Source organism: Colossoma macropomum, unplaced genomic scaffold (genome assembly GCF_904425465.1).
Source record: "Colossoma macropomum unplaced genomic scaffold, Colossoma_macropomum, whole genome shotgun sequence".
Taxonomy (NCBI): Eukaryota; Metazoa; Chordata; class Actinopteri; order Characiformes; family Serrasalmidae; genus Colossoma; species Colossoma macropomum.
Window position 1 is genome coordinate 26,096,425 of NW_023494806.1, and position 23,524 is coordinate 26,119,948.

At 37.3% G+C, this 23,524-nt stretch overlaps 2 protein-coding genes across 2 annotated transcripts in view; both read right to left on the reverse strand.

Annotated features, from left to right (window-relative positions):
* Positions 1 to 2,861: 2,861 nt before the first annotated feature.
* si:dkey-3h3.3 (uncharacterized protein LOC100144568 homolog) lies at positions 2,862 to 7,233 on the reverse strand. The gene is made up of 4 exons (XM_036599109.1): positions 6,983 to 7,233; positions 5,318 to 6,295; positions 4,135 to 4,352; positions 2,862 to 3,998 (listed from the first exon to the last, which is right to left on the reverse strand). Exons 1-4 carry the CDS (start codon positions 7,007 to 7,009, stop codon positions 3,929 to 3,931), a joined length of 1,293 nt encoding a protein of 430 aa, XP_036455002.1. The 5' UTR covers positions 7,010 to 7,233; the 3' UTR covers positions 2,862 to 3,928.
* Positions 7,234 to 11,584: 4,351 nt separating this feature from the next.
* Positions 11,585 to 23,524, reverse strand: part of parp8 (poly (ADP-ribose) polymerase family, member 8) — a 66,860-nt gene continuing 54,920 nt past the window's right edge. Inside the window, exons 17-26 of the mRNA XM_036598421.1 lie at positions 23,347 to 23,412; positions 22,820 to 22,887; positions 22,519 to 22,567; positions 21,983 to 22,095; positions 19,398 to 19,470; positions 19,222 to 19,291; positions 19,035 to 19,108; positions 17,360 to 17,429; positions 17,184 to 17,268; positions 11,585 to 14,635 (exon numbers count right to left, since the gene is read on the reverse strand). Coding sequence (XP_036454314.1) covers positions 14,533 to 14,635; positions 17,184 to 17,268; positions 17,360 to 17,429; positions 19,035 to 19,108; positions 19,222 to 19,291; positions 19,398 to 19,470; positions 21,983 to 22,095; positions 22,519 to 22,567; positions 22,820 to 22,887; positions 23,347 to 23,412 — 771 coding nt within the window. The 3' untranslated portion in view covers positions 11,585 to 14,532. The remainder of the gene's footprint in view (positions 14,636 to 17,183; positions 17,269 to 17,359; positions 17,430 to 19,034; positions 19,109 to 19,221; positions 19,292 to 19,397; positions 19,471 to 21,982; positions 22,096 to 22,518; positions 22,568 to 22,819; positions 22,888 to 23,346; positions 23,413 to 23,524) is intronic.

A 23,524-nucleotide genomic window follows, 5' to 3' on the forward strand; every position in this document is an offset into this window, starting at 1 on the left:
TTATCAGCATTTCAGTTGTTGCTTTCCAGTAGCTATGTGGGGACTTCACCAGTCTATGAAAACAACAAGAATTGAATTTCCAGCCTGGGCAGTTCCAGACAGAAAAGGAAATCAGGGCTGGCTCAAATTATTCGGGGCTCAAGCCCTGTATAATAGTCTTTACCGTTGTCCCTAGATCCCACCCTTTCCCCCCGCCATCCCAACCATTTCTACTTCATCCTGTCTTCCTCTCTTTTAAATTCATCCTTTCCTTATTCATCCCACCCTGTCCTGAGCATCCCATTCCACTGTGATTCTCCTAGTCTCTCCTATTCTCCTTATCTGTTGCCATTTCACCCAACCATGCCTATATTACCATGGCAACACCCTTTCATCTCCACCTTAAGTGTCGCTTCGTGTGCCACTTTGCTGGCAACTGTTTACTTACTGTGTGCCTTTATTATCGTTGGCCTTCTCTGGGGGCTTGAATGGATGGGCAGATTGATAACTCAGCAGCTATCCATATTGTCAGTAATCGTATCTAAATGCCCCAGCCAAGAAAATTTCCCTTCAAATGTTTAATATGTAGTTAGCTTCTAACAGCCAAGCCTTGCATGTCTTCCTGTCTCTGGAAACTGTAGTCAGTCAACTCCTTACCCAGCATGTCCCCATATAAACATCCTGACTACAATCTGGTGTGAACTAGAGGAGGATGGGTTCCCATTTTGACTGTTGATTCCTCTTAAGGTTTCTTCCTCCTGCCATTAGAGAGTTTTTCCTTGCTGTTACTGCCTTCAGCCTACTGTTTAACAACAACAACAAAACAACAACAATAATAATAGTAATAATGATAATAATTTAGTTTAATATTAACAATATTTTAATAATATAATAAGCATTATTAGAGATGTGGCTGAAAGTATTGCTTTTTTAACCTTAAAACTTCAAAACTTAATTAACCTTAAAATTAAAAGGTATTTTGTCATCCATATGTTCATGTCTTTAGGTTGGTTGACCATCATACCTGTATCCTTATATGCTCAGGTACCATTTCAGAACAGATTTAAATTTAAAACCTGCAACTGAATATTTCTAAAGCCCTAAATAACCTGTTAGCTGGTAGCTATTAGCCTGGTAGCAGGTCAGCCTACTTTAATGTCATATTTTGTTCATGAAATAAATGAAGTCCAATGCTTGTGAAACATAGCATATTATAAATAATTTTGTAGGCAGTACAACTGATTAACTAAGGAAGCTCACACATTCACTATGAACATTTCAGTTAGTAGAAAACTGATAATGACAAGTGTCTTGCTAGAACACAACCCTTATTGTTGGTAGGTTTATTTTGTTGAATATTTGTCAAATCCAAAAAAAAGCCAATTTCAATGTGGAAAATGTCCATTAGAATTTCTAAAGCTACTTCTGCTGTGGCTTAATGTATATACCAGACCAATTTTTTACTATCATAATCAGAAAACAAAGACTATCAAACAGAGGAAAAAACATGTAATTACAGAGCATTTAGCAAATAAACAATTTATTTTGGCTTCTAGTTTATTTTGGCCTCTAGCATAAAGCAGAAGCCACCAAGAGTTCTCTCCACTTCTCTCCATGTCGTACAGCCTCAGATATGTTTGAATACCTCTGGACAAGTGACATGTTTTGTTGATTTTCTAAGTGAAAATAAAAAACATCTACAGAGAACTTAAATGTGGTGTTTTCTGCACATTTTAGTGCACAGTTTTGAGTTTAACACATTGGAGAAAAAATGCTAAAGAGAATATGAAATGTGCCATAACTTTTGCACAGACCACATTTTATGTTTCAGTTTTTTCCAATATGTTCAATTCAGCAAATAATCAGTTACTGTGCATTAAAATGTGCAGAAGTGTGTTCTCTGTAGAGGATGTGTTATCTTCACTTGAAAAATCAGCAGAAAATGTCATTTGACCAGGTGCACCCAAACTTTTGCATATGGCTGTATGTCAGAGGTGTCGTCTGAACTTGCAAACATTAGTTTAGTATTGGTATAAGTTACACAGACTATCAAGTATCAAGGAGCACTTGAAACTATTGGCCTGTAGTTGAAAAGCCTTATTCTTGCTAGCTAACCGTATTAGCTAACATTAGCTTAAATTGCCAGCTAGCTGAGCAGCTAACTTAACCTTTTAAGGTTCTCACCAAGAAAAAAACAAGTTATTTCTTTGCATTTCGTTGTTCCTTAGGGCAATAACTTATAAAGCTCCATAGATTGTTTTTTTTGTTATGAGCTTCTGCCAAACAGACTGAGATATCCATTAATGGTAAACGTATATTTTCAACAATCTACACATGATTTGTATCATTTAAATTGAAAGATAATATTTTGCTTTCTTACAAATTGTCACTGTCCGAAGAAAAACAAGTATCTCCAAAGTAGGGACTTTAAAGGAGAAAACAGAAACTTGCTTAGTTTGCAATGCAAGTTACTATAAAGAGGTTTTTATTTCAAGTCACTTTGGAAAATTTCTCCATTCAGTTCGTTCATCATCAAATTTTCACACAAGGTAAAGGGCCACGGATTTTTTTTTAGACAGTGACGATGTCTTTCTTATATACAGTGTTGTGCCAAAAGGATTTTCATCGCTTCTTTGTATTAATTGCCAGTTCTTCTTGCTACCAGATTCACTGTTCAGTATAAGCACTATAATTAGAGTAGTATCAGTCTGTTGAAAAGTATGTTTGTGATCTGTGTAGCTTAGCACAATGTCTTTGTCAACCAAGAGCAAGTGCAGTCTTTGAGTAAAGAAATGGAGAGACTCAACCAAGTGCAATATCATCACTACCAGGCCAAACAAGGTGAACTTTCTAAACCCATATCACAACTTTCATTTCCCACTCTAGAATCCTACATGCAGAGATGCAGGAAGTTACAAATGCAACACAATTCTTAGAGGTTTTGGTGGATTCTACTGATTAGCTTTGGCTAAAGTAACCTTCAAATAAGGTTTTTGCCATTATCTTCATACTAACATTTAAGTTTGGATGCATGTTATTTGTTTTTATTTGAACCATGATGGTGTTTGAAAATGCATCTACAATATGTTCTCAACAATTGCATGACACACATGGAAAAGTTGAATCATATTACCTCTGTACAAGTGCAGCATTTATTTTATGATGAGTTGCACTTTTTGACAAGTCGAGGACCAAAATTAGACAGCAAATTTGTTCAGTGTTCTTCATAAAGAGTTTGGTCTAACAGTGGAATAGCTCACCCAATTCTCAGGACATTTTAATATACTCTACATAGATGTTGAAGGCTACAGATAATATGTTCATAGTGTTAAAAGTTGACCAAAGTTATAATATTGTCCATAAAATCATTGTTCATTCAGTTAGAGTGGCCATTGGTTAGCCACTCTAACTCACTATTGGTTGAGTCATTCAAATTGGAATGCCAAAAACATTCATGGGATAGAAATGCTGTTTCCAACCATCTCTGTTTTATCCTTGCATGTGAAAGGCTCATTTGTTGATGTGCCACAACAGTCACTAAATTACTGATGCTAATGCATCAGTTCCTAAATTCTGACAAAGGTCAACAACTGTAATTTGACAAACTAGGGTTGGTACAACAGCACCGTGCACACTTCGTTACAAAGAATATAACCAACAGTGAGCATGACTATGACAAGTTACAATAATATTTAATACTTTATATATGATACTGTTGTTCATGGAAATCAACATTTAATTTAAGCTAGTAAGCATCAGCATTGTACTACTTGGAATCACAGCATAACTGGCAACAAACTGTTTGACACGGTCTCTAAAAGAACAACTTGATAATAACTGCATATGTATCTACTGAATATAGTGATTGCCTCTGTTGTAGTATTATTTTTGTATTAATTATGCTTATACTTCTATGTCTGGAAAAATTCAGTACATAGCATGTGAATTATCAGCAGATTCCTTTTGCCTTCAGCTCCTCTTGCACACGATTCAGGTAGTCAGGATCTGGGTAACCGTAGCTAGTAAATGAGAAAGGAAGACCAACTTTTTAGAACTTAAAGTATGTTGAGTACAGATGATGTAAATAACATACATAATTTACAAAACTTTAACTTTACCATTAAATATCAAAACTACTCCTGTGTGTAAACTTACGCAGTAGGCCCACCAAAACGGGATGTTTTGTGATGAATGTCATTCCAGGTAACCACGTTGCTCCTGCCAGTGGTAGATGAACTCCCTATGGTGAAGATTAGCCTTTGCTCAAAGGCTCGTGTAAGGAGCTTAAGAACTTTCCTTCCCTCTGAGGAGTCTGGCAGGTAGGCTGTGCGTGATGCACCCTCATATGGCTGGCCTGGATTTGGGTGCTCCTCCTACACCAGTAAAAGTAAATGAGATGATCTGTCCATTTCCTAAGCTACCACTATCACTGGACTACTAAAACCATGGAGATGGTCTAATGCTAATGCTTACCTTCCATGTCATGAGTCAAACCAAAGAGTATTAAATAGTATTACACCATATGTACATATAAAGCCCAGAACACAAAGACCCAACATTCTCCAACCAACATTAACAAACCAAAAAGCTGGGTTTGTATATAACATATACGAATAATGTGTGATTGCTGGTAGTGTCTAGAATGTTCTCCCCATTCAAATTTTTTGAGAACTTTCTCCTCCATCCACACTGGTTCATTTAGCTTGTCATTCTTATTGTGGAACAGTATAAAGCCACAGTTCCACTAGAAATCTGCAGTTTGTGTCATCTTGTGAAATATTTGTGACTGAGGCAGTACCAGAAGACTGGCGATGAATAAGATCCTCTATTTTGGTGCAGTTCACCAACCATTCGTAGTAAAAATGCAAAAAATTAACAAAACTATACAAGATAATTACTCTTGAGAACGTACTGCTGTACACTGAGTTGTAGCAAAATATAAAATAATACTGATAACTGCCGTGGTTGGTAGCAGTGGCACAATTTGTATGTGAAGTAGTGCTTAGCCAAGCAGCTAACCTAGCAAGTTAGCTAACTTGGTTTAATCCAACTAGTTCCCCAAAGTTGAACTCAAAGCAAAATTCACACAAGATTTTTTTGTTCTGTCATAAAACTGTAGTGAATTCCACAGAAATAAACATACTTTTAGTCTGCGTGACTGGGCTGACTGGCAACATTTGGTCAGTGTGCTCTGGGTTTTAAAGAGAAATGAAATCTGCAAATAACTTAATCCCATTGTTTTATGAACTACAAAAAAGAACAACACAACCACAGTCCATCATTTGCCAAGGTACTATAGGACATGTTAATGTAAAATTATTTACTATAGCACACTCACCTTCTGTATCCCACTCGGAATGGAATAACGAATGACAATTGTTCTGTAGCTTTCATAACCTGGCAAGGAAGAGGAGTCTTGTGTGGTCTGCATTTTGCCTCCTTCAGGTTGGGTGCCTTTCAGTGCACCATATAATACTCCACATGTGGGACAAACTGGTTTAATTTCGAAAGCTCTCTTCAAACATTCTCTACAGAATGAGTGCTTACATTTCTCCAGAGTCTTACTTTTGGACTTAACCAATGGTTCCAAACAAATACAGCAAATTTCATCTTTGTCATTCGGTTGGTTTTGTGGGCTGGATGCTGTGGCATGGGTGTTGTCCATGTGACTGATTTGTTTTGGAGGAGATCTTTTAGGAGGACTGCGTAAAAACCGTTCAAACCTTTCGAGGGTCAGGTAGCTCCCAGTCAGTTCAACTCCATAGTTTTTGTGGCTCACTAGCAGCTCTGGAAAATGTTTGAGCAAAAGTTGCGTTTCACTTGCATTCAAATCATAAAGTCGGGTTTGCAGACCTGTGGCAATCTTCTGATAGAACGTTATAAAGCGCTCTCTGACAAACTGAACTTGGTCTGTCCTCAGTTTTTTATCCCTTGCATGAAACATCAGATGCCTTCCTTGCACTGGCATGTCAACTCCCATCTGTCTCATTTTGTCAAGTTCCAAAGAATGTTTTTTGTTGATGTAATGCATGACAGCAGCATCAACCACAACTGGTTCTGCAGGTGGACTGGGGCTAGATTTCATTTCTGGCGAGGTGTTGTGATTCACATGGCTTCTCTGTTTATGTCCTACATTTTGAGGTTTTTTCTTCTCCAACCTTGACAAATTCATGAAAGTTTCCTCAATTTTTTGAAAAGGTCCTATGATGAAACATGACCCTCTGACATTTTCACCCATCTTTTTAAGTTCTTGAAACATTTTCTGTGGCTCCGCAAACGTTTCTGGATCAATGACAAGCTTCACATCATCGAAAATCTGAAATTGGAGAGCAGTGACGTTGAAAAACTGCAGAATCATCTACGGTGGACATGGGCCCAGTGACTGAAAATTAACTGAGGTGCCTAGTGATTTTGAGCCACATCAGAACAGGGATGGTTTACTGGCCAAACCTCAGCAATTAGTAATAGTTAATAATTAGCATTTTCATTTTCATTAAGAGTCACTAAGAAGCAGGGCTGAACGATTTGGGCAAAATATCTAATGGCAATTCTTCTGAACAATACTGTGATTTAAATTTGCTATTATTTTTCTATAAACTGAGGTCCAGGTCCCTATTTTTTAGGCCAAGAAGACTACTGTATCCACTTTTCTGGCTTGAGACTTTAAGGTAGCCAGTTAACACTCCAGTTAATTATGGCTGTGTTCAGGTATACAGCACATTGGTGTTTGGTTGATCCTAGGTGGTCTAACTCATTTACAGCTGTGTTATTAAGTGAAATTTCCTCAAAATGTACTTGGGAAAAACTGAAGACGTTAGCTGTTTGGACACGTTTGCTTCTTGGCTTTTTCAAGAAGGTACATAATGAAAGTAAACTAGCAAAGGACGAATTTGTGCAATAGAAGCCAATGAGTTAGCTGGTGTATCAATGTGGATGGATATGCTATATTTAACAGGCTCTAACACTTACAGTCGAGGTCCAAGATGAGGCCAGTCAGACTCACCTCTGGTATCTGTGATCCCGCCATCATGTATCGCGTTGCCAGGCAGAGCAAACGTACACAAACAACCTCACAACCACCACAGGATCCTACAAGAGCTGCTAAAGTCAGAACGAAGAGCCCAGAGTAGACTCTGCATGCGTTACCTTAATGAGTAAATGCTTCACAGACGTGCTTAAGTTACTTTTTAACAAAGTAAAACATTGCGAGGCTACACGCAGTGAGCCGTTCACAAGACTTTAGTTTCGCTTTTGCTGAACTAGGAAGAGCAGAACCGGAATACAGGCGGTGTTCGCGCCTTTCAAACGGAAGGGGCGCTGTCGGCACATTAAAGGGCCCATAACAATTTTAAATGATTTTTTTTTTCATATTTTTAATAATAATATAATAATATATATATATATATATATATATATATATATATATATATATATATATATATATATATATACATTTATTTTTTTCTTTCTAAAATAATCAACTGCAAAAATCTGGAGAGCACAGTGGATATGTTTTTAAGTGACTGACTGAAGAAGTGTTTTAGGGTGTGAGCTGTGAACTGTTTTTATTATTATTAAAGAGCCTGTGTCATGAAACGCCAAATTCCCCTCACTTTTTAGAAATTAGAGTTAAAAGTAGTATCGAAACATCAAAGGTTCAAAACACAACAGTTCCCACGTTTGTACAGTCCATATATAGATGTATTTTCAATTAATTGTTTTTGTGATCTCATGAAAATCCAGATCATTCACATATTTCTGTCTGTTCCACCAACACCAGTTTGTTCCCCATTAAAGTCCATTTTCACCATTTGTGTGGATGATATACCAAAAACCATCTTAATTCATTATTTACATGACCAACCTCTTTGCATCCCTTAGAATTAATTAGACTGTTTTTGTTACTGTGCCTTTAAAACTGATAAACGTTTATGTGCTTGTTCTGATTGGCTGCCCTGTATTATGCCTCATTCAAAAAGCAGTTCAGGCTGATATACTCCTCATAACTTCCACATTAATGGGTGGGGCTAAACTGATGTTGGTGGAACAAGTGTAAATATGTACATGATTTGTTTTTTAATGACATCACAAAAACAATGTATTCAAAATGGGCTGGTTTTGCAGCTTTGTGTCTATATCTGGACTGGGGAGTGAACAGTATGTTTTGAAATTTTAATGCTTCCATACTACATCAAACTTATTTCTGAAAAGCAAGGAAATTTTGGTTTTCCATGATATAGGCCCTTTAATAATAATGATGATAAAAATAGCTCACACCCTAAAACACTGCATTTAAAACACTTACTGTGCTCGTGCAGTTTGCAAGATTTTTGCAGTCCATTATTTTATAGCTATTTCAACATTGACTCCTAACTTAATCCATTCTAAAGACGATGCCAAACTTTGGATCTAAGCAAAGACTGGGAGAGTAATACCAACCAATGCAAGTCTGAGTTATTTCATCAGTTTGTATGATGGTTCATTGTCTATAAGTGTGTTACCCTTTGCAGATGCAGGGCAGCAAGGATCATCGTAACAGCTGCTGACCACTGTGTTAGACCCATTGTTTTGGTTCGTTTGGTTTGGTTTTTGAAGAACATTTGAATATTCTGACTGAGTGCAGGGCAGCATACAAACTAAAATAAGGTGATCTAAATGTATTATCATACTAAACTAACACCACCACTGAATGAGAGCATGGCTGGGTAATGTGAGGATTTAGCTGCTTTAACTTTACAGTGAAGCCAGTCGCTTTGTGTTGTTGGAGAAAAGTGTTCTGTCGTGGTAATTTCTAGGTACAAACAATACCCTCAAAGATACAATATAGTTCCTAATGTCCAATTTGTACCTTAAGAAAGTTTTAAAGGTACACTATGTTCACTTTCCCAGGGGTAAGGGGCAGATTTGTAGCTTTTCATACAAATGTAGAAAAACGCCTCAAGTTAAGACAGAGTGTATGGAGTCAGTAACTTAACCACAGTGCAATATGGTACAGTTTTGTTTCTTAATGTTAGATACTGAAGATGTACAGAGGGTGCCACCCCAGTTACAGCGTTTGTACACTAAAAGGTGCAGTTTTGTCTGAGACTGTGGGAGCATATAACACTATATAAAGCTACTGAACCACTTAACATCATTTTAAAGTTAATCCAACATTTTGAGTGTGTGGTACCTTTTTGACATGTCGCCCACATAGTGGAATTTATACATGTATAGTTCTCAACATGAGAAATCTTATAGGTCAGTGATTTGTTTGCTGTATACAATTATTCTTGTTTTATAATGCTGGAACTTCTGTTCATTACAAGACAGCAGGGGCCGTATTACAGAAACTTTTTCACAAATTTGTAGTGACGTTACAGAAGCAAATCTTATCTTACAGCATCTTATCTCAAGTTAGGAAATCTTACCTTGCTCGATCACAGTCAACAATCAACTGTCATGTCTGTTACCTAGCAACTGACCATACGCACACAGCTGAAACGTAAACACATAATGAAAATAATCAAGTTAGTTAGCCAGACAGCTAACGTTAGCTATCGTTACTAAAGTGAAAAAGGTCAAACAAAACTAAAGCGTGATAAACGTGAAGTTAAGAATATTGTGTCAGCGCTTCATGCTGATTATCAGAGCATCACTGCTCTGCAGTTTCAGTTTCCTAAAGGCTTTAGCCAACCGCGTTAACATTATTTCTAATAAACACACTTTCAGCTCTGTCTCGTAATTATTCATCAACAACACTGTAATATTTTATCTGACCAGTTTTCAACATTAACACACAAAGGTAATCAGAGGGGAGGGTGGAGATTGTGTCTGCAGTGTCTGAGATTTTGAAAACGCTATTAGAAAAAACTGTTTTCAATGTAGATAAATTTTGTCAGGTTGGGATGATTCTGTAATACTGTTTTCTTATCTCGAGATAGGATTTAAGATTATGAACTTAAGAACTGTTGTTCCGTAATAGCTTCTCTCCTAAAGTCAGTCCTAACTAGAGTCGTCATGGTAACTAAACAGATTTCAGACTTAAGAAATTTCTTTAATATGGGCCCAGATCTATAACTGCCTAAATGACACCAAGCACAGTACAATTCTCAGTGATTGCATAAATCTGCTATTTTTCACATTTTTCAACTGTTTCTAAACTTATATTTGTTTGACATTTCCTAATGTTTTTCTTAAGCTCTTTCTCAATTTGTGAGATTTTATGCAATTTTGATGCATTTCAACCATAGAACAAATGTGTCCTTTTTGGCCAAGATGTTTCCAGTCCACTTCGTGCCTTGCTCCTTTGCAGAGAGGTGAAAAAATGCCAAAGCACAGGGGCAGCAGCTAGTAAGAATTAGAACATACTCACACACTGAAAACATACTTGTATGGCCCTCTCTTTAAAAGAAAGACTTGAGTATATATCTGGTGGCTGTGTCTGTTGTAGTTTGTATTAGCAGTAACATGTACAAAAGTTCAGTGCACAGTGTATGCAAATATTTCAGTTAGTCAAGATCTGGATATCTTGCCACTGAGGTTCCACCTCACTACACCACCTGTGAATTCCTAGTTTTAAACCACAAGACTTACCACAGTGCTCCAGGGTGATGTTCACGTGCTGAAATGAAGAGAGCTTTTCTGTTAATATTCCACTGAGTCCCCAGTTTCCCCTAAAATCCTTAGATCGTCTAGAGCTCATGTTAAACATGTCATCTTGTACAAAAACACAAACAACAGATGTTTATATTGATCAAAATGCATGGCATCCAGTGATATGTAATCCCAGGCCTTCAATAACATTAGCGGCAATAAAAAAACATGTTTTAAAAATGTGCTAGGTATTAGGAAGTTAAAGAGGAATGCCACAATTTTTTTTCTGTAATTTTTGTATAATTGTTGAGATGTAAACAATTGTCATATGTTTGGAGTGGTTTGATGTGAAATGCTTCATTCTGGAGAAACCTACTGAGTCAGAGTCCTTTACAATGGTGCTGATAGGAACCAGGGGTCACACTGTCTACACCACAAAAATAGCCATTTTATATTCTATTTATTTCTTTATTCAAAATGACCAGTGAACCAGTATATATCTTCTGAGTTTTATATATGTAATATATAATTGATAATGGTAAAACAGTGGTAAATCTTTAAAAGAAAAAAAATATCCTTTGGAGACTATTTTGTTTCACAACACCCTGCACATACGTCTCCAACATGAATGGACTGAAAAAAAAATGTTTTAGGCTTTAGGCAGTGTATTTGTACTGATTTCATGTAGTAGCTTTCTGTGATGGAGCTTTTAGATGCATTAAATACGAACATCTGGTTCCTATCACCACCACTGTAAACAGTTTGAAAAAAGTTTCTCCAGAACAGAGCATTTCACATCAAACCACTCTGGATGACTTTGTTTACGTCTTAACCATTTAGTTATGCAAACATTTAGAAAAATGTATGGAATTCCCCTTTAAGGTCTTTAGGCCAGTTTTGCTAGTTTTTCAGGGCTGGAGTCCAGCAAAGTTTGGTGATTTTCCTTCACAAACAGACCTGATCCCTAATCTTCTGTCCCCAGTCTTTAAGGCCTAATAGGGAGGTGCAATTACACTTTTCTGTAAAGTATAAAAGATGTGACAAATGTTTGGGATTTATAGGCAAGTTCAAATTTAATGAACATAAACAGGTACATAAGCTACTATTTCCATAACTTGTAAAAAGCCCAAAAGCTTCATCTGTTCGCAAAATAAAGAAAAAGTAAAAACTGAATACAGAAAATATTTGGACTCCGTGTTGTCCTGGCAGTATTTACACTATGTACAGTGTTGTTGTATATTTGCCAATAATCCTTTGTAAGGCACCAAATGCTAAGTGGCATGATACGTGTCACTACAATATACAAAACCATACAAACATTTACACTCATCACAGTTAACTTAAATATTATATTTACTATTTAAAGTAATCCAATATTACTTGTGTGAGAATAATTGCTTCTGAACGGTTGAGCATTGATTCTTTGCTTAAAGGGGCACTCCAGCATAAAAATAGAGTTTCATGTTATTTGTTGTGTAATGCATTATTCTGTAAGCAGCTTTATATCCCTCTGCCTCATCTGTTTGACAATTTTTATATAATTTCAGTGTTTTCTCACTACAATGCCCAGCATGCATTACGCAAATACATCATGCAACCACTGGGAATCTTTGTGCTGTCCACCAATCCTGACTGCTACAACCAAGCTAGCTTTCTCTTATCTCAGTCATCAGAATCTTCATTCAGCACAAAATGCACATCAGAGACAAGTTATAAGCCTTTCAGCTACAGAAAAGAAGCTAAACTGAGGTACAGGTAAACTAAGGTACAGTCATATGCAGAGGTTTGAACACCCATGGATAAAATACATATTTTGTCGATTTTCTAAGTGAAAATATGTTATCATTTCCTCTAAAGAGAGCCCAAATTCTTGCATGCAACTGTATCTAAATATCCAGCTACCTTGCTAACTTTAGCTTTTAGCTTTAATCCCCCTCACTTGACAAGTCATTTTTGTCTTTTGAGTAATCCATTCTCTCTGTTGTTATGATGTTTTGAAAACAGTTACTACAGTTATATGGCTGCAATAAGGCATTCAGCTTGCTAGCAGCATATATTCTAAAATGGCTTCCCAAAAATACACCCCAAAGCAGCTGTAGTTTTCTAAAAATTCCTCTCACTTTCAAGATACATCATCAGAGGGGGGGGTCCTACTCTTTAATCTGGAAAGTCTCACTCTAGAAACTACTGCTGCACTGCTGGCATGTTTACTACAAATGTAGCAACAGTTAGATTTGTCATTTTGGCTGGAGCGCCCCTTTAAGAGAGTTTTGACTATAATATTGTACTACTTGGTTGATTTTGCGGCAGTTACAAAATATCTTTCCTCTAGAGTTCAAACATGATCGTGAGACTTACAGAATGTGTTTGCTAACCTTCGGAATTCAAAGATTCTTCAGTCAAATTACACATCAGTATTCAACACCATAATGGACAATGAAACATTGACTGTGAGTCTGAATGTGAGAAAGGTGAAAGGTGAACTGAACATTTAGGAAAAAGTTGGGTGTAGGGGAGGATTTGGAACATGGCAACCAAACGTATTAATAACCTCACTCCAGAATCAAGGCTGCTAGAGCCTATAATTTTTTAATTTTCCAGCTAAGAGGGGTAAATGCAGTGCTCTGCGTTGATTAGATGCGACAATTAATGTACAAAGCCATTTTGTAATTCGTTAGTGAATGGAGAACACTGTAGTGCTCTAATTTGATTTGAGGTGTAATTTAATCAGGTTTCATTAAAAAATGAAAGGAAGTCTTTTAACATTTGAATTAGTGAACCAATTTTGAAGATAAGATCGTCATTCTCGTTTTAATCAATGTTTTAAAAGCAGAGTACACAAACTGGTGTGTAAAGATAAACAATTGTGAGGTAAAAAAAAGGTGTAGAGAGGGTGTATTTCCACATAGGGACTGACCCCCAAAACATGGCAATGTATAAACAAGCTGCAAACACTTATTCTGCCTTAAAATCACCTTTACAAAAAGATTTATACTGAAATATTCAAAGACATTTTACAACCGGGCGCCAGTTTTTCTTTTATCAAAAATGCTATTAACATATCTAGGAACACAAGTCGACTGAAAATTTAAGGAAAGCCACATGCATTTTATTTTCTGTCAGTGTTGCCCAAATACAAGTTTAAGTACTGACTTTTTTTTTTTTCCTTCGACAATTCTACCAAAACGGCAACTCAATGTCACAGTAGTCTGGTTAAAACAATAGAGCAAATAGGGCTGCAGTGGAATCAGTGTGAAAAAACTCTTTAACTGTGACTTCTTTTTGGAAACTGTAAACCGACAGCTACTGGCATGTAGCTTAGAACTCATGTAGCTCAGGAACATGTGATTTGTAAACACAACAACCTTTCAGCTCTTAATGTCCGCAACACCGGAAAATGATCGCTTGGGTTCACCAAAGTCAAACAATATGAAATAGAATCTTTGAAAAGGCATTTTAAGATGATGAAGTTGGAACTAAAATCTCACATTAAGAAAAATAAAGTGCATATCAACACCTTCAGTATACACAAAGTATCATACTTCTAAAAGTACAGCTCTTAGTAAACAATGCAGGATGGCGTATTACCATTAAGGAATATCTTGTTTTCCCCAAAAAGGCCAAATAACATCTGGTAGAAGTCTCAAAATATTACTCAAAGAACTTTTTTTCCCTTTTCTTTACAAAAAATAGGCTGTCCGACAGGTGAACTGAGAGACATACCGTGTCCTTTGAAAATGTACAATTTTATTTATAAACTTAGCAAAACGGTAAGAGTTTGATTAGCCAGTGTAAATACACAGGGGTATCCGTGGGGTATAAATACTGCAGCTAATTTCATAGGTCTGAAATAATCTGTTTCTCTATACTGTGTTCTGTGGATACCAAAAATACCTATGGATGCGACCTCCTACGCTCAAAAATCCAGCTTTGAGACAGGAGGACAGGTGAAGGCAGCAGTATTGCGTCTGTAATCTTTCATCCAGTGGCGGTTTGATTGCCAATGACTCGTAAGATTTCCCGGTGTATGCTGGGGTCCTGCGTGTTGATGCTCGTGTCGCCCACCTGTCCATCCTCGTAACTAGTTGAGTGAACAAAAAAAGATTTTAATAAACTTAGAAGACCTTAATTAACCCTCTAGACCCCACAGTGGCATCTGCTGGCTACTCTGCATTTCACTGTAATGGTTGTAGACGGCTGTGATTTAATAAGGTCAAAATATGAATTTGAATTACATTTTAGATGGTTATATATTTAGTTCTTTAATCAAAATATTTCAGTTTTTGATTTGTATCAACAAGTTATACACATTTATACATCTCTTTTTATGATAAAACCCCTAATGAAGGCAAAGCTTACAGCGTTCAGAAGTATTCTGTTTATCAGACAGGGATACAGAGGAGTCTGACAGGATTATTGCTTACATGGACAGCAGCAATGATATGGAAGCAAGTTCAAGATGCAAGGCCTTGTTTTATTTTTTGGTGATGTGGTTTTATGGTTATTTTAGTTGGGTTTACCGAACACCTAGCCAAGATTGTGCTTCACCACAAGTTATCAATAATTTTGCCACATTATTACAGTGTTTGTACCAGTCTGGATTGAACTGAACTTGTTATTTCTGTTTTCCACTGCCAAGCTAGTCTCAGACTCTCAGCTATTTCTGTAATCAGCTGCCAGCTAAGGCTAACAGCTATTTAAACGGCTGCTTGTGCCAAGAAAAGACAGGGATGCAATTCATGATGAACTTGATGTGCTTCTAGGATATGGATAAGCGAGGAATCAAGTAGGCTGTAACCATAATGGCTACTTAAATGTTAATTTTCAAAGACAGTCACACAACAATTAGAAACACAAATATATACTAAAAATCTTAGATACATAAAAGACAAACATACATAAATATGTATGTTTGCAATGACAGCTAAAAAAACATACAAAGATTATGAAAATGCTGCAAATATGCAAATTACACATTGCAGATGACCCTATAGTAAGAACGACAGGGTGTATCAAAAATATGAGCTGCTGATTTGCTGAAGGAGTAGAGTGATTGAATTTGCTGTGTGTAACTTGTGATTGTTTTTGAATTGCTTTGTGTAACTGTCAAGTTGTATGAAAATGATGCTGCCTCTCACAACATGCAGTTAGTTGCATGTACGTTTCACTGTGTAAAGCCAGACTTTGACTAAGAGTGTAGGCTTTGGTCATTTTTATCACATTTACTGCAAAAAAATAATATTAGATAATAATAGATAGTAATAATAGAACTTCATTAATTGTGGTAGTCAGTTTGTTTCATATCCCTGTTCTTTATTTCAATTATTTATTTATTATTTATTGTCAATGCTTATTACAATTTCAGTGCTTGTTTCCCCTTTAGTCCTGAACTGACAGCTCTGTGTTGATTTCTATCACTTGGTCTTGTTTTCATATTAAAGGTGGGACATGAACTTTCATTTTTACTTAATTTAATAATAAACCATTTTGCTTAAAAGAGTGATATATGTCTCTAACTCTGAATAGGACCAGGTACCCACAAGAGTGCTCTGGAATTCTGTTGGGGTCTAAAGGGTTTTTAAACACTGCTGCTCTCTACTGTAAGTATGCAATTTATTTTACTGAATACATTACATTTCATTAAAGACATAAGCCTGTTCACACCTGCTGTTAACTTGGGTGATTTGCTCACAAGTGGACAGTGTTAAGTAGAGGTGTGACCGGGGTCCAATGCGTCTTGGAGATGCACTGTGATCCGATCACTCAAACTGCTTTCGGGGGTGGTCAGTGCTGCACATGACCAAATAACACCAAACACTAAAGAGTCCTGATGGCTCCCTGCCAACAACGCAAGACCGCCTTAATCAACTACATCAAAACAGCAGAGAAGAAAGCAGTGTAGCTTCTTTCTTAATCTTCGCTCCTGTATATTTAAAGGGCTCACATCATGTAAAACAGAATTTTCCTCACTTTTTTAAAAAGAGAGTTTGATGTGGTATGTAAACATGCTGTTCACACTCCAGTCTATACAGTCCATATATGAAAACAGAGCTTTTTATTGTGGTGTCACAAAAAACATTTTCATACAGTCCGTGTATTCAGCCTACAGCAGTTTAGCCCCTCCCATTCACATTGAAGTTTTTACAGGGAGTTTCAGCCTGGACTGCTTTTGGTATAAGGAGCAATACAGCCAATCAAAAAAAAGAGCATTCTTACATATACCAGCCTTAAAGGCACAAAAACAAAAGCAGCCTATTTCATTCTAAAAGATAAAATAAGACTTTTGGTATATATGACCAAGCAAATGTTATGAAGTGGACCTCACAGACAATAATAAAATATAAAAAAGGATAATGTAGGATATGAGCCCTTTAAAATGCTGTCTAAATGTTTTGTCTCATGGAGAGAAAGGCAGCATGCTTCCTCCAGTCAAGAAATCTGATCATATGCTGTCACTGGAGATGCTTTCAAAACCCATGAAAATGCCAGGTGCCAACAGCTACACGTCTCGCTGTCCACTTGATCAGATCACTCAAGACGGAGGTTAATGCCAAATGCCAAGGTCATATCATCACCATTAGCATCTTCTATTCAAACCAAATGAAAGCAGACCTGCTTAATTTACTTACACAAAGAAAAATCTTGTACAGACATGATCTGGGTTTGGAACCACCCAAATGTCCCCATGCTTGTGCAGATCCGGCGAAGTAATAACTGTAAGTATAAAAGTCATCAAGGTTACCAAAACAAGCTCAGCAAAACATTTTTGTTGTGGTGCACAGATACTAAAGGCTAGATATTGTACCTTCACATAAGGCTATGCATTTCAGATTGCGACTCTGCAGAAACTGTGGCTGCTGGCCCTTCTTCTGTGACTGCAATGAATAAAGATATCACACTTTTTACACATCTGTTATTATGCACATATATACAACCATGCAAATTGAAGCCTAGGTAGATTTTCACTGTAACAATTTCATTGTAGGGCTGCACAACATATTGTATGTTAAACATCAGCCTTTTCAATACTTTATCAGTGGGTGTTATGGCGCATAATTTTTATTGTACTGTAGTTAGACTCGGTATATATCACGACGCACACACACACAAACACACATACACATATACACACACACTTTCAAATAAAGGTGTTTGAGATACTTTAGTACACATTTTTTGTGCTACTGCAGTGGACTGCTATACTGTGTTGTCACCTTTTAATAAGAACCATTTATAAACGACCAAAGTAAATCTGAAATATTTGTGCAAAATAATGAAAACAAAACGTCAAAATTCTAACACTAGCCCTGCAGGCCTGGCAAAACCGGTGCTAAACTGCGCCCATGTTAGGCTAAGGCTAACCTACGATGACCATCTGTCCAGGATTTGCCTGGATTGTCCAGATTATTGGTTGCCTGTCCAAGAAAAAACATAATTCCATTCCTGGGCACAGAATGTCCAAGAGCCCAAGAATTTTCATACGTTAACATTTATTAGGAAATATCTGTATTCAGTGAATGTGTTTGATTAGTTCAGATTACCCACAACGTAGAGACAGGTGGAATGTTGGTGATATTTAGCCAATAATCCAGCACTTCAGCTAGTTAAGAAGATTGCGTTCTGTCAGTGAACAGACTTTCCGTACTTTAGACTGTGCTGTGAGCATAGCTGCCCATCCACTGAATTTAGTTAACAATCAAGTCACTGATCAAGTGTTTGGGAATTTTACAGTGCTAAGGTGGCAAGTCAAGGCTAACTCCAAAAGACTGCCCGTTCCTTAATGCCTGCTGCCTAAAAAACAAAGTGAACTACAGATAAAACAGACTATAAAGCAGGAGGTAATCGAGGGTCTGCTGCATTTTTTAAATTTGAAATGTGACTGAAACATACATGATTCAGTCCCTCAGCTTAAATGTACTAATGTTAGAGTGGTTTGTACGGTTTGTACATCATGTTATCTGCACTCATTTGTGGCAAACTGGTAACAGTTATGACAAAACTCATACTTGAGATGGAGTTTTACCTGGTATACCGGCAGCTACTACAATACTGAGATCACAAAGGCATGTAGTATGAGCCTCTGTCAAATCACTGAATGTTTTATTGTGTGCTGTGAGCATCCTAACTAATCACAGATGCTCCATGGGTGTTGGGATGAATTAAGGCATTCACGTGATCTAACAACAGTAAATAATTTTAGTAAAAATAATGCAGGTCAATACCTAACCATATCAAAGGTATGCAATATGGAATTTTGCCCATATCATGCAGACCTAATCAGAATACCGCTGACTTAATTTTCCCTCTGAACTCATTCATTCCATTGCTAGAGTGATAATTAGGTAAATTTGAGCATAGTGTATATGGGTAAACTTTTTTTGTTTTTAAATTATCGCAATCATTTTTGGCTGTTTCCCCAGTCTAGTTAAGTCCTGTTTCACTGTTTTAACCCGATTTCCAACAACAAGATTTGGTTTTACCTGCAGATGAATGTTGGTCTTGTTTGTCGCAGTCTCATCTTTTGATGTAACTTTCTGCTGTTTTTTGTTCATCCCTTTGGGAAGAAAACACAAAATGAACATTTGTAAATAAAACCATTGTTAAGCCTTTCCACCATTTTCACATATGCCTCGATAGAAGTTTCTAGGAGAAGCAGAAATAGTAAACCTGAGTAACCAAAGGATATGCTTGACAATGGGCTGAGATAGATTCCACTCCCATAGATGGCGCCATGGAGCTGCAAAAAAACGAAAATGCCCTGAGTTGATGTTCTATAATAACTAAAGGATTCTAACAGTCTGGCTGGTGACTATACAGTCTGCCTTAAAATGCATGTTCTTTACCTGGAGTCTTGTGTTGGATGCCACAACTAAACCATTCCTCAAAATGGAGTGCCAGTTCTCTATGTGCGATCCGCTGAAAGAGATGAATATATTCTTATTTATCAGACAAATCACAGTTCCAGTCTAATACTCTATTACTGTCTAATTAGCATTTTTAATAGCTTTCCTTTTGGCTAAATGTTTAAGTTCACTGAAAATAAACAACACATATTACAACCGCTGAGGATATTGTAGTTCCAAATAAGGGAAGAGGAAATTAAAGGAATGGTTTGGCAAAAAAATAAAAATAAAATAAAATAAAATAATACTGTTAGGATAGGTAGGGTGCACTTAGTTAGAAAGTACACTGTCCATCACACACTTTGTCCATTGGGGGTGGGTTATATTGCCTCCAGATACTCTGGGGGAGCATAAAAGGGCCAGAAGTAGAGAGTCACAAAGAAGAGAGTTCAGCATGACAAAAAGTGTGGTGGTGCCAAACTTGAATGTGAAAGCCAACCGCCATCCTCCTCTGCTGGGTCGTTGTTTGGTGTGGGGTATTGTCACAGCTTCCCACTTTTAAACTTCTGAACGGAACCGACTGGCTTCTGCTCGCCTTCCTTAAGGGACTGCGCTTGGGCTGGCCTGGAGTGGTGGAGGTAAGCTGGTTTCCCCCAGTAACACATATTCACCTTAGCTTTGTACATACTGATAAACACGTCACCTGCATGCACTTAGATTAGGGGTTACTGATTGAGTAGAAAGTTTAAGAACCCTAGACTAGAACAATAATTGGTCATTAAACCCTTAACAATTCACATTTATTCACTTAGCCCAGTTGTAGTCATCAGCCACGTTTTTGTCCAAATTTTGCTTCTTTAATTTAGCTACAAGGTTGATGTTGCTAACAAACACTAGAAGACACCCAAATATTTACCATAAATACATCCCCAATATATCTCTCAACCTGCTCAAAGGATACTTAGACTTGTCAATGTGATGTAGAACACATTATGACTACAAAAATGAACAAAACCTGAACTGAATGCTGCATGTGGCATTTTGAAATTACAAATGCTGTGCCAAATTTCACTTCTGATACAGTTTGAGCAGGTTGAGAGAAGTTTTGGGGACATATTTATAAAAAAGATTTGGTTGACAACTGACTTCTAGTATTAGAAACGTTAGCCTTGTAGCTAAAGAAGCCCTAATTAAAGAACCAACATTTTGTCTGATAATCTGGGGTAAATGGTAAAAAGTGTAAATCTGACTTTTCACTGGACCATTAATAGATAAATGCTTTAATATATTAGCAACTTGTGCCCTTATTTTTTATAAAGGTTGAGTTATTGAGTTTATTGAAATTTTCCAGATTACAATAGTATGATGACGCTTCTTCATTCATTTATTCATCTTCTTAAAACGCTTCTTAATCCCTCCAGTGGGTCCGAGGACGACCTCGGCAGTGCGTGGTAAACCTCCAATGGGAAGTGGCATCCTAATCAGATGACCGCATCACCTCAACTGGCTCCTCTCAAAGTAGAGAAGTAGTGGCTCTACTTGGAGCTCCTTCCAGATAACTGAGCCCCTCACCCTATTAAGTAGAGTGTAGCCCCCCACCCTGCGAAGAAAGCTCATTTCCTCTGCTGGTATCCGCAATCTCATTCTTTTGGTCATTACCCAAAGCTCATGACCAAATGTTAGGGTGGGGATATAAACCAACCCTCTTCACCACTACAGTCCGGTAAAATGACCTCATTACTGCTGCTACTTGTGAGCAAGACCCTGAGATACTGAAACTCCTCCACCTGGGGCAGGTCTCCTCCCCTTACCTGGAGAGGGCGTGCCATCCTTTTTCGAGCAAATCAGTCCGGGCGATCCAAAATCCCCTTTGATCACTCGGTGAGTGAGTGGTGGACAGGCAGCCCCCATAACCCAGCTGGGCTCAGCCTGAAAATGCAATCTGGGGGACCATGTGGGCCCACCATCCGCAAGGTTCAGCATGGGGGACCTGTGCAGTGCCTTATAGGCACAGGGAGAGGGCAGGGAGGTCCCTGGCAGCATGGACCCCTGCGGTGGAAACTGGCTCTTGGCACGTGGATGATGAAGCTTCTTGACTAAATGTCTAGCAAAAATGGGTCCAGTAAGAATGTCCCCCCCACTAAATCTCCCCGTATCACATGATGTAACCAAGCTGAGTGGGTGAAGTCTAGCATGTGAAGTGGCACCACATCTTTTTGAACAGTTGCTAACACAACGTCATTGGACAGCTCAACATGCTTAGAGGAGAACACTGACTGCCAATTCTGTTATGTCAGCAAACAGAGGCATGCATTGGCTAGAATCACGCTTAATTCCTCCTTTGCTGGTAACTGCAATTTCTAAAACAAATTTAACCCTCAGAAGTCCCAGTTATTGCAGGAAATAAAAGCAAATTAATTATTTCTTTCTAATAGCATAGGACAAAAAATGATGTAGAAAGTATATATTCTAAAAATTACATAATTATATTTGAATTAGAAGTCTAGCAAAACAGAAGTAATAATGTCTAAAGGTTACTGAAATAATCAAGTAGCATTGGAAATGGTGTCATGAATAGAACTTACTGGAAAGCGAAAGTACTTCCAAAGAGGCCTTTGGCAGCTCTGAAGTTAGATTCTTTGGCCGGTGGGCTGCTAAGTAGGAGGAACTGGTGGGGGGTGTGCATAAACTTCAGTTGCTGTTGTGACAGAAAGAAGTTGTTAGAGCATGCACTGAACTTATTATACCTTCATTTTTTTCTCCACTTCTGCTTAGGCGGCCTTAGTCGTGACACTGGTCTAAGCAGCATTTCAAAGCAAGTGGTATAGTGAATTAAAAACGAGTTTCAAAATATAGAGGCTCTGAGAGTTTTGATTTATGCTGACTCATTCCCTCCTCTTCCCTCAACTAAAGGCAAAGCATTGGTGTCACAGAACAAAATATTACTTAGCAACATAACTTTACATATTTCAGTAAATAACATCACATTTGTGCATCCGGGACCCGTTCACAAACATAAATTATGAAAAATCATTTTTATAATCTGTTCATTATGCTCAAAACAGTTTACACATCCCTTTCAGTTTTCTGCAGATATCATTTCGATAAATGAAAAACTTACTCTGGTCACTGGTAGCTTCACTATGTGAGACCTGTTACTGGATATGACCCTGTGAACGACACATTTCTCAGCATTTTGTAGCAGTATTGTTTAGGATTTACATTAGCCCTTACGATTTCTCAATTGCCATCTTTTAGCCATACATATAAATCTGTAACTATTCTAGTTAAAAATTGTCAATTCTCCAAAACAATTATGCTAACCTGAAACCAGGTATTTTTAATATTCACAATAAATAAATAAATCATAAAAAAAGATTACAGAAATATAGAACGTAGAAAGACAGAAAGAAGTTCATTACCACTGCAATAACGGGTGAGCCAGTGGGTCAATTCTGTCCATCTGCTTCTTTATCTCCAGATATGGAGCCTGTTTGACACAAATTAACCCTTAGACGAAGTGCACTTACCACAGAAACACATGTTTCAATAATAGCTAATAGAGCAGTTTGAGACATATACAGTTTGAACACCCCTGGTCAAATTACGTGTTATTGATTATATATGGCATTTCAGTACAAAATTCAATGCATTTATTTGCTAAGTTTGTCATATTAGAAACAAATAAAATGTAATACATAAAATTTGCACAGGCCACATTTATGTTTTAGTTTTTTCCCCATGATATTAAATACAGCAAATAAACAGCAATTATGCATTAAAATGTGCAGAAGTGTGTTCTCTGTAGAGGATGTGTTAATAGTTATTTTAACTTAGAAAATATGTAATTTGACCAGGGATGTTCAAAGTTTTGCACACAGCTGTGTAAATTGCAAAATCAGTAAGGATGGCAATGCTGGATCTTATGTAAGAAGCATTTCACTGATACCTGGGTCATTTCTCTGATTGATGTGAGGCTATCAAGAGCTCTCATTACTCGATCATAGTCCTTTTTCTAAGGGAAAGGACAGGGTTGTTATAGCATTAGTGAGCATTACACCAATGGAACTTCTTTTTATTATTGTTATTATTTTCAACATGTATCATCTGTCATATATTGTTAGCTG